General features: G+C 51.0%; 5 protein-coding genes and 1 non-coding gene across 6 annotated transcripts; 4 read left to right on the forward strand and 2 right to left on the reverse strand.

Annotated features, from left to right (window-relative positions):
- Nucleotides 1-673: 673 nt before the first annotated feature.
- On the forward strand, nt 674-2,783 carry Z519_00376 (uncharacterized protein; the record flags this gene model as incomplete). Its single annotated transcript, XM_016758134.1, has 2 exons — nt 674-729; nt 824-2,783. 2 exons carry the CDS (start codon nt 674-676, stop codon nt 2,781-2,783), a joined length of 2,016 nt encoding a protein of 671 aa, XP_016625383.1.
- Nucleotides 2,784-4,836: 2,053 nt separating this feature from the next.
- On the forward strand, nt 4,837-7,586 carry Z519_00377 (uncharacterized protein; the record flags this gene model as incomplete). The annotated part of the gene is made up of 2 exons (XM_016758135.1): nt 4,837-5,367; nt 5,418-7,586. 2 exons carry the CDS (start codon nt 4,837-4,839, stop codon nt 7,584-7,586), a joined length of 2,700 nt encoding a protein of 899 aa, XP_016625384.1.
- Nucleotides 7,587-7,956: 370 nt separating this feature from the next.
- Z519_00378 (uncharacterized protein) lies at nt 7,957-11,610 on the forward strand (the record flags this gene model as incomplete). Its single annotated transcript, XM_016758136.1, has 1 exon — nt 7,957-11,610. The coding sequence occupies one exon, from the start codon at nt 7,957-7,959 to the stop codon at nt 11,608-11,610; it is 3,654 nt and encodes a 1,217-aa protein (XP_016625385.1).
- A 388-nt stretch (nt 11,611-11,998) lies between these two features.
- Z519_00379 lies at nt 11,999-12,107 on the reverse strand. The gene has a single exon. It is a non-coding gene; the product is annotated as a tRNA-Val (tRNA).
- Nucleotides 12,108-12,681: 574 nt separating this feature from the next.
- On the forward strand, nt 12,682-14,232 carry Z519_00380 (uncharacterized protein; the record flags this gene model as incomplete). The annotated part of the gene is made up of 3 exons (XM_016758137.1): nt 12,682-12,918; nt 12,974-13,394; nt 13,469-14,232. 3 exons carry the CDS (start codon nt 12,682-12,684, stop codon nt 14,230-14,232), a joined length of 1,422 nt encoding a protein of 473 aa, XP_016625386.1.
- A 361-nt stretch (nt 14,233-14,593) lies between these two features.
- On the reverse strand, nt 14,594-15,328 carry Z519_00381 (40S ribosomal protein S11; the record flags this gene model as incomplete). Its single annotated transcript, XM_016758138.1, has 3 exons — nt 14,594-14,662; nt 14,745-14,983; nt 15,148-15,328. 3 exons carry the CDS (start codon nt 15,326-15,328, stop codon nt 14,594-14,596), a joined length of 489 nt encoding a protein of 162 aa, XP_016625387.1.
- Nucleotides 15,329-15,579: the final 251 nt, after the last annotated feature.

Below are 15,579 nucleotides of genomic sequence, written 5' to 3' on the forward strand. Positions count from 1 at the left end.
CCGTGTCTACAATGGGCGCTTGGAGCATCGGGTCTTTGATCTGCGATTGTGACTAAACGAGGTCGAGGTCCTTGTACCTCGTAGGGAGGTTGGTTGATTCCGACCTCGGCAAGCGTGTCCGGGGTCTTCGGTATTCGGTAAGGAGTGCCCCGTGTTACTAATAATTCGCGGAGCAGCCCTCATCAGTATCAGTGCCAAGAACCCACCAGCTAGAACCTCCTTTCACCATCACCACCGTCACCAAGCCTCCCCCTTCGGGTGCCCCCCCAAGCTTGACCTAGTGACCCCTAAGAAGGACCCCACTCCCCGTGCGCTCTGCAGTACAGCCACTGAGCCCCCGAGCACCCAGTACCCAACTGGCCCTAGATCGGTCGATCCCTTAGGCGGAGACTCACACAGGGACATGCAACAAACTTTTGTCCGACGTCTCCTTGTACGTCTTGGTATCGAATTACCCCGACATATCTTTTGACCCCAATCTTTTCATCAAAAGGATGATCCTCGCATCTGAAGATCAAAGACCACTGAACAAATAGCGGTGGCAATGTATCATGGACGACACGGGCGATGCCACTTTCTTCGCGCCAGGCCAGAGCCCCCAGAGGCTTCATACCCGTCTCGAACCGCGAAGGACCAATCGTGCTTGCGTCGAATGTACAAGGAGGAAAATAAAATGCTGTGGCTCTCTGCCCTGCCAAAACTGTCGGAAGCATTCGCTGGAATCCAGATGTAGTTACAGAAAGCGACAACGGAGAACAAATCCCTCTTGGAAGTGAGTTTGCAAGCTTGCGTCTGCGGCTCCGTCTGACTGCCTGGTACCCAGGACAATAGACCAGTTAAACGAGGCTCTGAATGCTCGCAACCAGGTCATCAAGCAGCTTTTGCCGGCAGTTGACTTCGACAGTCTCCCCGGCCTGTCGAGAGAGAGTGTCATCCGGTTGATCAGCAACGAGGTTGAGGTCCAGACCCCTTCCCCAGCGGCCGACGGCGCCGTTGCCCATAACGTCGTTGACGCCTCGCATTTTTTCAGCGACATACCAGCCGACGAAGCAGAGTGGAATGAGGCCCAGAACGAGGAAGATTCGGAGCCGCCAGTTGGCGATGTTGTTAACGGCCTTGCCCTCCACCAGCGCCCCGGCTCTTACTCGCGCATCTCCTCCACTGGTGCTTTCTTGCACGTCCTTTTTAGTATATGCCCCCCTGCAAAGCAAACATTCTTGGACCTTGGAAAGTCTGCGTTTCAGAAACCAAAGCAGCTGGTCATTCGGGGTCCAAGCAAAGAGTCTCCGCAAGCCGTGCAGAATGTCAGCCCTGTCTCTTCATCGCTTTCCTCATTGTCGTCTACTCAACAGATAGCGGTCGATGCGTATTTCGAACAGATCCACGCCCTGGTTCCGGTGGTGGATGAAGCTCGCTTCCGAGAGGAATTCTCCACCCAACAACGAACAGATGACGGATGGAAGGCGCTTTCAAGTATGGTCCTGGCGTTAGGTTCCATAGCAGCAGGGGATGACCAATCTCATTTCGTTTACCACGAGCGGGCGCGGCAGGCCCTTGGATACAATATATTTACCTCAGGAAACATGGAAATTCTGCAAGCGCTAGTTCTCTTGAGTGGCTTGTACTTATACTACATCAATTCGCCAAACACCGCCTTTCTGGTCATGGGTACAGCGTTTCGAATGGCCATCGCAATCGGTCTACATCGTGAACCGGCCAGAACGATAAAGCTCGGCCAGAACGCAGGTGAGGAAGCGTTGGCATTGTGTCGAGCTGAAGTCAGACGGAGAACTTGGTGGAGCCTGATCTGCGCCAACGCCTGGCAAGGGCTGTTGTTACATCGTCCTAGAGTTGGAAGATGGGATCCGCTTACAATGGACACTGCTTTGCCTAGTACAAAGCTCCCGCCGAGTTCTGCTCACTCTGAGGGTGTTGCACGGCTGAGACAGATCGAGTCTGATGACAGAGATTGGCATGGGATATCACTTCGCGTCACTGCCGAGTTTTGCATCATTGCTCAGAAAATCGGAGACCGACTGGCACAGCTATCGTATATTACACCCCGAGAAATATTCGCATTCAGTGACGAACTCGAGATCTGGAGCAAATCCCATCATTTTCGCTGCTTGTCAGAGAATTCATGTCCAAAACGTTTCTGGTTAAGTCGGGAGACTATGTTATATCGTTTCTTGGGCGTGCGCGTCCTCTTGTCGCGGCCACATCTGATGCGGCTCGCAGACGATGGAATGGCGCACAATGGATTCACAGACGAAGACTGGAAAGTGGTGTCACTCTGTCAAAATTCAGCAAGCGAGGTTATCGACCTGATCTGTTCCGGCCTTCATCACGATAGAGTTTCAGTCTGGCACTCGACCTTCGCGCTTTTTCAGGCTTGCCTGATTCCTTTACTCTCTATCGCCGTGGCTAAGAAATTGAGCCTATTTGATGATGCCGCTGTCAATGAATGGAAACAGAGTCTGGACGGTGCTATACGAGCATTCAGAGACATGGCTCCCCATACTAGGCCAGCGGACAGATACGGCGGCATTATTGAGGCGCTGCGCGATGGCATCATCGCTTGGAATGACCAGGACTCTGAACTCGCTGCCGATATCAATCAATATACAGAGTTTCTCGCAAATATCAGATCGGGGAACGTGGCGGACTTTATGAACTATGACGGCCAGGACATGACAGCGCCAGGTCCGTTCTTGGAATGGTTCGATTATGATCTTGCATTTGGGGATCAACAACTGAACTGGTACCCTCTCCCTGATGTTTGAGGTCCATGAATACTTGAATCGAGGGCCAACTCAAGATTGGTGGGATCCTTTCCGATAGGTAGCTCGATGCTGACCAATGTTGCTCCAGCGTCAAGATGTACCAGAGTTGTCGGGCTTCAGGAATTGACTGAGTCTGCAATGAGGTTGTCGCTGCTTACATGCAGCTGAGTGGTCTTGGTTTCCCATGTGTCACCCTTTGAGGCGACAGGCTGATGGCGTCAATTTCCCATCGCCATACTAAGACAAGGCTTTGCCTCTGGGCAAGCTGTTGTTCCTATAAAATTTCATTCCTCGGTCCACGATCAATTCATCACTTTGTTCAGATGAAAACCCCTGGGTTACAAATCCTCAACATTTCAACCATCTAGTGACGACTTTGACAAGCGGCTTACATTTACCGGTGCCGAGTGGACGGAGGTGAAGACACCGACCAAGATTGACTGGCCGAACAAGACGAATTTCGAGGTACAACTCGTGCTGCTGTTTTAGTGCCCAGAGTGTCCTGAGGAGCCTGAGAGAGAACACGGATGCTGCTTGCGCAAACATGACATGGTTGTCTTTGGGTGACCAAAAACGCAGGAATTCCGACAGTCCCAAAAGCGACTGTAGGGCTGCACATCTGCCACTCTCCGGTCAGGGAGTGCTGCTTGAGTGGTGTTCTACCTAAAGATTCGAATTTCTTCCACAGACTCCTTTGATGTCCAAGCAACCGACACGGTTGGCTGTTATTTTTATTAAAATAACAAAAAACAAAAAAAAAAAAAAAAAACGAACGCCTTGTTATGTTCCCTTACAGACAACTCGAAGAAGAATTCCCAATCGTCGAAAACCAAGCTTCGCCGGAATTATTCTGAGAGAAGACACCCACGGAGTCAAGATGGCTGAAAATGGTTCTTTGATCACAAGAAATTCTAAATGGACCAGCCACTGTCTGCAAATTGTATGGTGGGTATTCTGTTCGATCTGGTGATCAATCGTGTCTACCACTCTACGATTGTTAGTGAGCGAGGTACTACAGTAAGGACATCGCAGACTAAACCACAGGCATAATCTGAAACGGAGGCTAAGCGCCACAAACGGCTCACAATCCAGCCGCTATAAAGGATCTCATCACTATACCTTCACGTTCAAAATTCTTGAGGCGCAGAGCCGATTTCCAAGCAGTCGTGGTAGTCACCAAAGGGGTGAGGTGGCAAGATTCGTTTGGGAATCCCAAGAACGAGTCTCTGACGATGGAAAAGGAAAATGCGAAACTTGAGCGACGATCGAATCATTCAACTCGATTGTTGCGTCGACAGTTTGGAGCCACAACATGAAGTGATTGAATACTTGCCTGAGCTCACCTGTGGATTCATTCCGGACTACATGAGTCGGCTTCCATTAGAGACCTACTGACGATCAAATGCTGACTAGGCGTGACAATTGCTTCTCTTCGCCCTTGGCATCTGCTGGACAAGACCACACTACCCGCGATTATAGAGAAGTCGTATCTGATTCCTATGCCTACTGCACTGGACTGCAATGCAGATGGTGGAACTTCACCTCTCCATGGAGGATCCTCTAGCTCTCGGTGGTGCTGAGTTGGTGTGGTTGACATCGAACGTGTGATGTTGCTTTTAACTACGGAACCACACTACTCTCTCTCGCTTATTGGAGGAGATATGTACTGCCGCCGAGTGTGGATACATTTCGGGACTATATATGCCCGTTTACATCTATTCCTTCCTACCCCATCAGTAACGGAAGCGTTGCATCCTCGGCAAGTATTCGAAGACTACTACCCCATAAGATTTTCACATCAGGCCCGCGAAGATACATCCTAGGGTCGACGACGTGAATACCAAACCGAAAATGGAAGCAGCGCAGAGACGGAGGGTTGCTAATCGGCATTTCGGACTTACTAGAGGATGTTGTGTTGCCGAATCAGACTCGAGTTGATTGACAGCAATGGCTACATAATGCTAGATTGATATTAAGGCTGCTTTTTGTACTTATTCGACCGCGGGATCTACCTGCTTTCGACCTCAGCAACTCACCCTGACACGATCTCAAGATGGCAACGAAGCAGCGACATGCGTTATCCACAAGGTGGAAATGGCGTCTAGCAGATGCCAATGGCATATCGAAAGCAGACAGCATCCCAGATCTCAAGACTTGGACTCCGGTTACTGCTTTCCCATCGGTCGTACAAATGGAACTCCTCGCAAAGAAAATCATTCCGGACCCAAATCTGGGCGAAAACGAGCGTCAGATCCAGTGGGTTGGGGGTATGGACTGGGAGTATTCCTGCTCTTTTCCGACACCGAACGGTCTCGGTAACTCAAGCATTGCTGATTTGGTGTTTGAGGGATTGGACACATTTGCAACTGTCTCCTTGAACGGCAGAGAGATCCTCAAAAGCGACAACATGTTTATCCCCTATCGAGTGGATGTGACCAGTCACCTGAATCCTGTGGGGCAAGAGAACGAACTTTTGATACTCTTTGAGAGTGCCTTGAAGAAGGGTGATGAATTGGAGGCTAAGTTTGGTCCTAGAAAACAAATGATTCGAGACAAAAGAAGGAACCATATTCGGAAGGCACAGGTACGCGTCGACTTTTCGAAGGCCTTAACTTTCTGTTGATGACGATTTAGTACCACTGGGGCTGGGACTGGGGTCCGATAATGGTGACGGCTGGTCCATACATGCCCATCTATCTGGAGACATACTCTGCAAGACTGGACAATGTCTACATCACCACAGAGCTGGCCGGGGATCACTCAACAGCCACGCTAACGATTGGCGTGCAAGCGACTGGACCGCCTGCTATGGTAGCCAAAGTCACCATTCTCGATCAAGCTCTTTCACAAGTGTCACAGGAGTTCGACATCGCACTGGACAACTCGAAAAAAGGTTCGGCCAGTGTCACTATAATAGAGCCCAAACTCTGGTGGCCTAATGGTCAAGGCCCACAACATCTATACAATGTTTCGGTGTCTCTACTAGACGAATCCTCGGACCAGCTCGATGCTAGTACCATTCGATATGGTATAAGGACCATCAAAGTGATTCAACGCCCTCTTGATAATGCCCCGGGCAAGACATTTCTCTTCAATGTCAATGGCCGCGATATCTTCTCCCAGGGAGGCAACTGGATCCCCGGAGACAACTTATTGCCTACTATGACGCGCGAAAGATACTTTGACTGGATTCGACTTTCCAAGTACCACCATCTGAACATGATTCGGGTCTGGGGAGGCGGAATATACGAGACAGAGGACTTCTTTGATGCCTGCGACGAGATGGGTATGCTGGTTTGGCACGATTATGCATTTGCATGTGGTGACTATCCTGTCCACAAAGAATTTCTCGACAGCGTCAAAGCTGAGGCCGAAGCACAGACCATTCGGATGCGCAACCGCGCCTCACTGGCCCTCTTGTGTGGAAACAACGAAGATTTCGGGATCCAGGACTTTTTTGGCGAGCCGTACGATTTTAAAGACCATCAAGGACCATTTGAAAATAGTACTTTCCCTGCGCGGAAGATCTATCTCGACCTTCTCCCGAAGGTCTGCGAGAGCCTGTGTCCTACGATACAATACTGGCCATCGTCTCCTTGGGGCGAAGAGGGTGTCAATGCAAGTGATACTACATTCGGGGATCTTCACCAGTGGGCTGTATGGCATGGACCGCAGCACTCTTACCAGAAATATGGAGAACTCTCCGGACGGTTTATCTCCGAATTCGGCATGCACGGGTTCCCCATCATGCGTACAGTGGATGTTTTTGCACCTGATCCGAAGGACCGTCATCCCCAATCTCGCACCATTGACTGCCACAACAAGGGTCACGGCGCGGAGACGCGTATTGCTCGGTACTTGTCTGAGAACTTCCGATATGATATGAAGCTTGAGAATTTCGCATACTGCTCTCAGCTCTTGCAAAGTGAGGCATACGGCTATGCCTTGCGCGATTGGAAGCGGAAGTTTGGGGGCAAAGGGAAAGAGGAATGTGCAGGAGCCATCATCTGGCAATTGAATGATGTTTATCCGGTGACAAGCTGGGCATACATCGACTACTACCTCCGTCCGAAACCAGCCTTCTATACGATTCGCCGAAACTTTGCCCCCATTAGTGTCGGCATTGAACGCACGCCTCGCTCTCGGTGGATCGACGAAGATAAGCCCAAAGATTCATACATCCCAAATTTCGCCCTTTTCGCACACAATACAACTTCGGACGAAGTTAAGTGCACCCTGGAAATGAGAGCATACGACCTTCATAGCGGAAAGGCAGTTGACTTGAATTGGGCTGGAGTGAGCTCCGAAGTGATCTTGTCAGCTGGTTACAATACCGAACTCGGAAGCCTGAAACCCCATGCATCGTGGACCGAGGAAAGTCTGATCATTCTTGACGCGAGCCTCATCGACCCATCGAGCAAAAAGGTGCTAGCAAGATTCACTGACTGGCCCGAGCCATACCGGTATCTGCGGTGGCCTACCGACACAAGAGTGACGGTTTCCGTCCAGAGCGTGAAGAATGATAAAACCAATACCGACAACGATACGCATTTTGAGAATCTGGTGACAATCACTGCTAATCAGCCGCTCAAGGGTTGTTGGCTTGAGCCTGTCTACGACGGAAATGAAAAAGAGGATGAGCCCGAGCCGCTGTGGGACGATAACATGTTCGATATACTGCCAGGACAGGAGGTTGAAGTGGGAGTAAATGGCCTCAGAGGCAGAAAGGTCAATGTGCGATTTCTGGCGGATTGGGAAGTTGGGCAACAGCTGCCAGCAACAAATGCAAAAGCACATCTCTAAGAGCAGCAGCAGGCCAGTGCTTTGTACTTCCTCGGCAGTAGAAGCAAACCTCAGACATGAAGAGAATTAGAACGATTGCGGCTGTTGGAAGGACCTTGAAGGACGAAAGCATACGCGTGGATAGGCGAACACTCAGCCTCGTCGCTCCTTTTTGAATAGACTGCTCGAATTACGAAATAGATTGGCTACATAGAGAACAACCTCTTGGGAGAACAGTAGAGCGGCGGCATATTTCCCCATTCTAGACTAGCTCAGGCGCGGCCTTCCCACCTCGCCACGTCTTGAGGATTTCTGAGTGACTCTGAATATTCCACAGGTCAAGCCAGCACAAGTCAAATAGATCGGACCACCATTGCACCCCAATGATAACATGCACTATAGAGGTGAGTTGTCAAGACCTCCTACAAAGCCAATCGCTGACGAACCCGGTCACAAGCCCGCATGTCTCCCAGTAACTGCTCTTAGGTCGGTCCTGGTTGATGGAGAATTGCTGGTTCTCGCGGGTCAGGGCCCTTTTCTTCACATCTATGATGAAAGCGGGGCCATCATCATATCTACACGGATCTTCGAGATTCAACCAGTCTGTGGTGTCCAGACAGATTCCAAAACTGCAGATCAAGACGAGGCTCAAAATCCTCGGGTGGTGTTCTGGGGAGGGGCGTTGTTGCGACTCGGCCGGTTGACGATTCAGAAAGCCAGGACTGCTTCACCTCATACAGTGCCTAAACTCATTTTGTCAAGACAGTTGAACTGCAGAGACTGGATTCTGGACGCCGCTATTCACGAATCCTGCATTTTCATACTCACAGCACACAATCAACTCCAGGAGGTGCCCGTTCTCGAGGAAACAAATGAAAAGGCCCTGGAGTGCGGAAAGCCAGCTCTAGTGATTGGCCCGAGGTCATTTCTCTACTCCGGGTCTCTCTTTGTTGCCCAGCCGGGACTGATAGTCGTGGCGTCCGGAACTGTCTTTGGCGAAATTCTAGTCTGGATTTGCTCAAGGAAAGAAAACGATCGACAGTGGTCGCCATCGCTCAGACACGTCTTCAATGGCCACAGGGGCTCCGTTTTTGGTGTGTCTATTTCGGACGTTTTCGAGCTGGGAGGTACACGCACCCGCTTATTGGCAAGCTGTTCCGATGACCGCACGGTAAGAATTTGGTACATTAGTGACTGTGAATATACGCAATACGATGCTAGATACGACATGGGATCGACGGAAACCGGCTTTGGACATGCTGCTCACGGGGGCGAGAATCAGATTGCATCCGCATGGGGTCATCTGTCTCGCATCTGGGGCGTGCAATTCGTACAAGAACAGGTGGGCGAGAACGGAAATAGAGTCTGGCTTTTATCACGAGGTGAAGATGGTGCATGTCAATTGTGGACCATTGAGCTCCCTCCCCAGACTCGACCGGAGTCGTATTCAACGACACTTCTCAGACCAGAGTCAAGTGATCGACATCACTTTGGGAAGAATGCATGGTCTATTTCTTGCGTCAATGCAGGCCAAGGTTTGCTCGTTCACACTGGTGGTGCTGACGGCCAGATAATCTCCAGAAAACTCGACATCCCTCGTGGAAGCATGGGTTGCTCTTTAACCCTTTCAGTACCCTTTGCGGAAATTACCGGTTCTTCGATGGCATTGAAGAATTATTTGTTGGTGGACTCGTATGAATGCCTCGCAACCACGGACAAAGGCGACCTGTTCCGAGTGACTGCTGAACCCGGCGGGCTGAACTGGAATAAATTGATGCCGAACCCTAGGAAAGGTGGTCTTGTGCTCTGCCCGGCTGGAAACCAACAGCTCGTTCTCGCTGCATATCAGAGAGGTGGACTTACTGCATTTCTCACTGGTCCCAAATCTGTGGTACCAGTCAAATGTGACCTTGAATGTGGAATCTCTTGGATGCAGCTTGCCTCTCAACAGTCGATGAGAGTACCGACTTCGACAACTTGCGTTATCGCCGTCCTGGCCAACAAACATGCCCTCATCCTCTGGGTGAGCATGAAAGACAGTTCAGTTCAGGTGAGCCAGACATGTCTGAGAGTGCCAGAAACGTTCATTATTACATCCTGTTGTTACGACAGCTCAAGCGGTCTGTTGCTTCTGGGCTCTCGTGCTGGTGCTCTTGCGGTATACTCCCATGTGACAGCTGGATCAGAAACATCCGGGGAACCGCGCTGCCTCCGCCATGTCCACGGCACCGATAGTGTCACTTCGATCAGTGTTCTACGGCAAGATCCGGAGCGCTTCACAAGATCTATACATGTCCTAACAACAGGGCGAGACGGTATTTATGCAATCCATCGTGTTAACTGGCTATCATCCGGAGATGGGACAGGACCCACTGTGTCTATCGTTCACCTGTCTGCGCCTCCATTCGGTCCCAGCATCGAAGGGGCTTTCTTTACTTCGACTGAAGGATCACCACCTACAACAGAGCCAGATTTGGTACTCTATGGCTTTCGTTCGACGTTTTTTGTCGTCTGGAATGAAACACAGCAGTCTGAAGTGTTAGCCGTTGAATGTGGTGGATCTCATCGGAGCTGGTCCTTTCGAGACTCTTCCATGTTTTGCGACAGCGTCATGAAATCCTTTGTCTGGACCAAAGCTGGCAGATTGAACTGGCACTCCGCTCAAGGTTCTAGTCATAAAGTGCTTCAAAAAGGAGGTCACGGACGCGAGATCAAGGCCGTGGCACGCAGTCCTCTGCCTTACACGGACTTCAGAAACGAAGGCCACGCTCGAGTTCTTATAGCTACCGGGGCTGAAGACACCAATATTCAACTCTTTGCTGTGCCCCTTGCTACAGAAAATGCCTACCGACCTCAACCAGCAGGGAATCTGGCGCTGACAAATTCCTCTACATTTCGGGCTATATCAACTCTGAAGCGACACAACACAGGCATCCAACATCTTCTATTCTCACCAATTGGAGGATATCTTTTCAGTAGTGCTGGATGCGAAGAGTTCTATGTGTGGAAACTCAGCTTTAATGTGCCCGGCATTGAAGCCGGAGTCGTGTTGTGGGACGTGATGCCGACGGAGGAAGAGGATTCGGATGCGCGGATAATGAGTTTCGACTTGCGGTGTGCAAGCAATGGAACCAAGGACGCTAATGAAGTTTACACGATTGTGATGGCATATTCCAACGGAAAGATAAAGGTCGTACGATACACTCCTGCACCGACCAGAAACCAAGAGATGTTTGAGACGCTACGAGAAATCAGCTACGGTTCCTTCTGCGTGATGCAGGCTTTGTTCCTTTCGCCCTCTTTCACCTTGACTTCGACCTTGAGACTCGATGAGCATCAGATCAAGACGATATCTGCGGGCACAAACGGGTTTCTGAATCTCAGCCTTTTGGATTCACGCCCTCTACGCAAGCACTTGGCTGTCTTACCCCATGCAGAGTCACCACTCCAGACGGAAGTTCATAAGGTGCATCAAAGCAGCGTCCTGGCCATCGACATCGTATCCTTTAGCCCGAAAACTTTCCTCATCGCAACAGGTGGCGATGACAATGCGCTGGGTTTGACACTACTTACTTCTCGGCCTTCATTGGCGGTCGCTTGCGAAGAAAGCGACACCCAAAAGCAATTACCACACCACTTTCGAACGATCGTCATTCCTGCCGCCCACGCCGCGGCTCTCACAGCCTTGAAGATCACAGATCCGAGGCGCACACGAACAGGCTTTTCAGTTGTGGTGGTTACTGTGGGAAACGACCAGCGTGTCAGAGTTTGGAATGTCCATGTCCGCTCAGAAAAGAACGGTGACCCTCTTATTGGCCGAGTCGAGGATGATCAGTTGTTTGAAGCCATCCAGGTCAAACCCTTCGGAAGTGGATGGACAGCTGTCGCGGATGTCAGTGGTCTACAGGTCCTTGAAGATGATCAGGGGATCAGCGTAAATCGTGACGAGGATAATCGGAAAGGAAGGCATGCATTAAGGATTTTGGTGGTGGGTGTGGGAATGGAGTTGTTGAACATAGATTGTGGTGGAGACGCGGCTGCTTGATGGAGGCAGAGAGGACAACAAGCTTGACTGCTATTATACCCAGGGGCTCGCAGCCTTGTCAATAGGATTGTACTCCGTAGCCGTGCCTACCCTGCAGAGGGTACCCGACCTCTTCACACCTTGGAGACCTTTACCATTGACCTTGCTTCGACTCTATCATTCCCTGACCAGGGTTCTGCCGATGGGTCTGAAATCCCACATACCCTGAATGAGCATCTCGGCGCAATCCGACGGGGACAGCCCCCTTCAGAGTCGACGGTAAAGCCAGAGTAAGACAAAAAAAAAGTGCCCATCAAGTTCGGCTCATGGCCAGCTATTGCAAGAAAACCTTCCACTCTCGTCTTAAGTCATAATCTACAGTAGATTCGGCAAAAAGAACAAAAACGATAGTTCCTATGGGGATCGAACCCATGACCTTCTCCGCTGCCTAATTCTTCTCTTTCTCGAAAGGGAGGAACTCTTGTAAAGGAGATGTGATGAACCACTACACCTGCGACAATTAGCCTGGGTAAAGCCAGGGCATCGGATGACTCAACTAAGGAACTAATTTTTTTGTGCGTCAAATCAGATCAAAGTTTGGATTGTATACTATATCAATATACACTACCCAATCCCACAGCCTTTTAAAGTGGCCTCCTCACCGTACCCCGCATCGGTGCGTCGTTCTCTTCTGGTTCTCCAACTTGAACAGCCCGTCACCACCACGCATGAACTCTTTTCGGTCCCATGCATCGATATGGGGACTGGAGTGGTAAAGCTCACGGCATATCGCCTGGAGGCGAATGGATGTGATCCATAAAACGCCCAGAAACGGTCTCCTCACATTCACCTCGGTGTTTTGATTTCTTCGGCCCAACATTCGTTGATTGCCTGTTTTGACGACCATCGCATTATCATTGATGCTCCGGTAGCGGGAGTTTGCAGATATAAACATTTCAGAAAAGGGGCAGAGAAACTTTGCGAGTGGTATTGGATATTCTGAGCCAAGAGTGGATTCAATAGACAGAAACGAAGAGAAAGAAGAAGAAGACAAAGAGAGAGAGAGAGAGAGAAAAAGAGACCAGGGGAATTATGGAATGCGATGCTTCGACCTTCAATGGGGCGCCCGTCGCAAGTAAGGTCAACCATGAGAAGAGCACGGCCGGCTTGAATCGAGGTCGCATAAGGGTTCAGGGCAAGCCAATGGATGTCTCCATCCTCCACGAGCCCATTACGTTTGCATTCTCGGGTCGGACTGCAAAGAATCGATTCCTCAAGGCGCCTATGACTGAAAGGCTGTGCCATTGGCCCAAGGAGGGCGAGGATATTGTATGGACGAGCTGATCCCTGCAATTTTTGAACATCTATTGACCTCAACTTCCAGTCAGGCCGAGGCGTACCTAGTCCCGAGTATCTCAACCTGTACAGACGATGGGGCGAGGCCGAAATCGGCATCATCGTCAGTGGCAACATCATGGTCCGGTACGACGCTGTCGAAGCATATGGCAATCCCATCCTCGTTGACGATCACGACGGCCGTCTCGCCAAGTTCAAGGAAGTCACCGACATCGCAAAGGCCCATGGGTCACTTATCATTGCCCAACTCTCCCACCCGGGAAGGCAGGGCGGCAAGTACCTGAACCCGAATCCCGTCAGCGCGAGCGACGTGCAATTGACCATTAAATGGGCGGGGAACGAGTTCAATAAACCCAGACCAATGACCATTCCGGAGATTAAAGAAATGGTTAAAAGCTGGGGCGAGACGGCGTATCTGTGCTGGAAAGCCGGGTTCGATGGCATTCAAGGTAGGCATCCAACCTCGCCCCTTCTTCCTGATCGCTGAAAAGGCGAAAATGGAGCTAAGACAAACAATCAATAGTGCACTGCGCCCATGGCTACCTCCTGGCCCAATTCCTGAGTCCCACCACGAACCGCCGCACCGACGAATACGGCGGGGACCTGAACAACCGCTCTCGCATCGTCTTCGAGATCATTGACGAGATCCACCGCCGTGTGCCGGACCCGTCATTCATCCTCTGCGTGAAGCTCAACTCGGTCGAGTTCCAGGACAAAGGCACCACGCCCGAGAATGCCCGGGACCTGTGTCTGAAGCTGGAAGAGGCGCGTGTCGACTTTGTCGACTTGAGCGGCGGCACGTTTGAGGGTCGAGCGTTTCAGCACAAGAAGGAAAGCACCAAGGCGCGGGAGGCGTACTTTATTGAGTTTGCCGAGATGATCCGGCCGCTCCTCAAGAAGACGAAGGTGTACATCACGGGCGGCCTGAGGACTGCGGCGGGCATGGTTCGAGCCGTCGAATGCGGCGCGTGCGACGGGGTGGGAATCGGCAGACCGTTTGCCCAAGAGCCGTACTTTTCCAAAGAGATTCTGAGCGGGAGGATCACGGGGGCCATTGAGAACTTTTCGCCATTGCCTCTCAACACGAACTCGAGTGGCACGCAAATACATCAGATTGGGAAAGGGCACGAGCTGATCAGTGACTGGAGCGACGAGAGCGAGGTCAAACGCTGGATGGAGGCAGATGAGAAGGAGGTCGAGAGGAAGGCTAGCATCTTGCCCGTCGTCGACAGCTCGGGCTACCCGCCGCTCAAGGCAGAGGTTGGCTTTGCTTATCTCGAGACTTGAGAGCCCTGCGAATTGGACTTGGGAGTGGATACAACTGATGAGCGCACCGATGAGTTGGATATAAACCGTTAGAATATCGTAGACACGAATACACAACCCTCATCGAGACTGCATGCAGTTTCTGTTTTTGGACCTTGCTCAATTTGTCGTTCGGATTTTCGGACCGGGTTTCCATGCCTGGCCGCATGCCAGCGACAAATCATCTACCTTCTGATCTGTGTTTTCAGACGCCGAAAATGACCCCTGCCCGACGACCTTTATTCCACAGGCATCATGCATTTGCCGTGTTCAATGGTGCAGATACAGCACTCTCCATTTGACTGGCCTTTCCACTACCACAAATGACATTCTCTTCACGCGCTTAGAATTTCTGGAACGCCTTCACTGCCTTTCCGGTCCTGGGCAACACACGGAGAACATTGAATCGGACCTGGGATTTTTCCCGCATTGTCAGTATTTCACACTCAGTGAGACTGTCACAGATCGTCTCGAGAGTGGGCCAGGATTCTTACAGTCTTGCTCAATGGTCTGCACTGGCCCACTGTGACCTGGTCACCTTCCTCCACACGGAAAGCCGGGGAAACATGTGCGGCGAGGTTCTTGTGTCTCTTCTCATATCGGGCGTATTTGGGAACAAAGTGAAGGTATTCTCGGCGGATGATCAAGGTTCGGTGCATCTTGGTGGAAACGACGGTGCCGGTCAGGATACGGCCTCGGATGGAGACCATACCGGTGAAAGGGCATTTCTTGTCTGGCGTAAGGGAAAATTGGTCAGAATCAGGTCCGCTCTTGTTTTTGGTCCCCTCTCTTTTTTATGCTCCATAGACGCTGCAAGTTCCAGGCAATCTGTTGAACAGATCCCTTCAAATCTCCAGCGTAGTCACCAAAATCGAACGAGAATTCAATATCACTAACCGATGTAGGATCCCTCAATTGCAGTCTTGGGCGTTCTGAAGCCCAGCCCGACATCCTTGTACCATCTTCGGCCGCCCTTGCCAACTCTCCTGCTCTTCGCCGCCTTCGATTTGTGGTTGAGGAAGATGTGAGGCTGCTTTTGGTAGGCGCGCTCAGACTGGACTGTCAACTCGGTCGCCATGATTGCGGTTTGTTGACAGGGAGGAAGTTGAGTTGCGCAAAGTGGAATTTTACAGTCTCCAGGGCGCTAGCGACTTCCCTCGACAATTGATGGTGCGCATTCAAAATTCTGCCAAGACATTCAGCGAGCTAGTCCAGTATTGGCAAGAGTATAATCACGTGATCACGCTATAGCCTCGTGTTTACATAAACCCTTGCTTGGGTTTAGCTCGTCGCGCTGAGACTTTCGGTGGGGACGCGGATTGGCCTCGA

The sequence above is a fragment of the Cladophialophora bantiana genome, assembly GCF_000835475.1.
Source record: "Cladophialophora bantiana CBS 173.52 unplaced genomic scaffold supercont1.1, whole genome shotgun sequence".
In the NCBI taxonomy this organism is placed as follows: domain Eukaryota; kingdom Fungi; phylum Ascomycota; class Eurotiomycetes; order Chaetothyriales; family Herpotrichiellaceae; genus Cladophialophora; species Cladophialophora bantiana.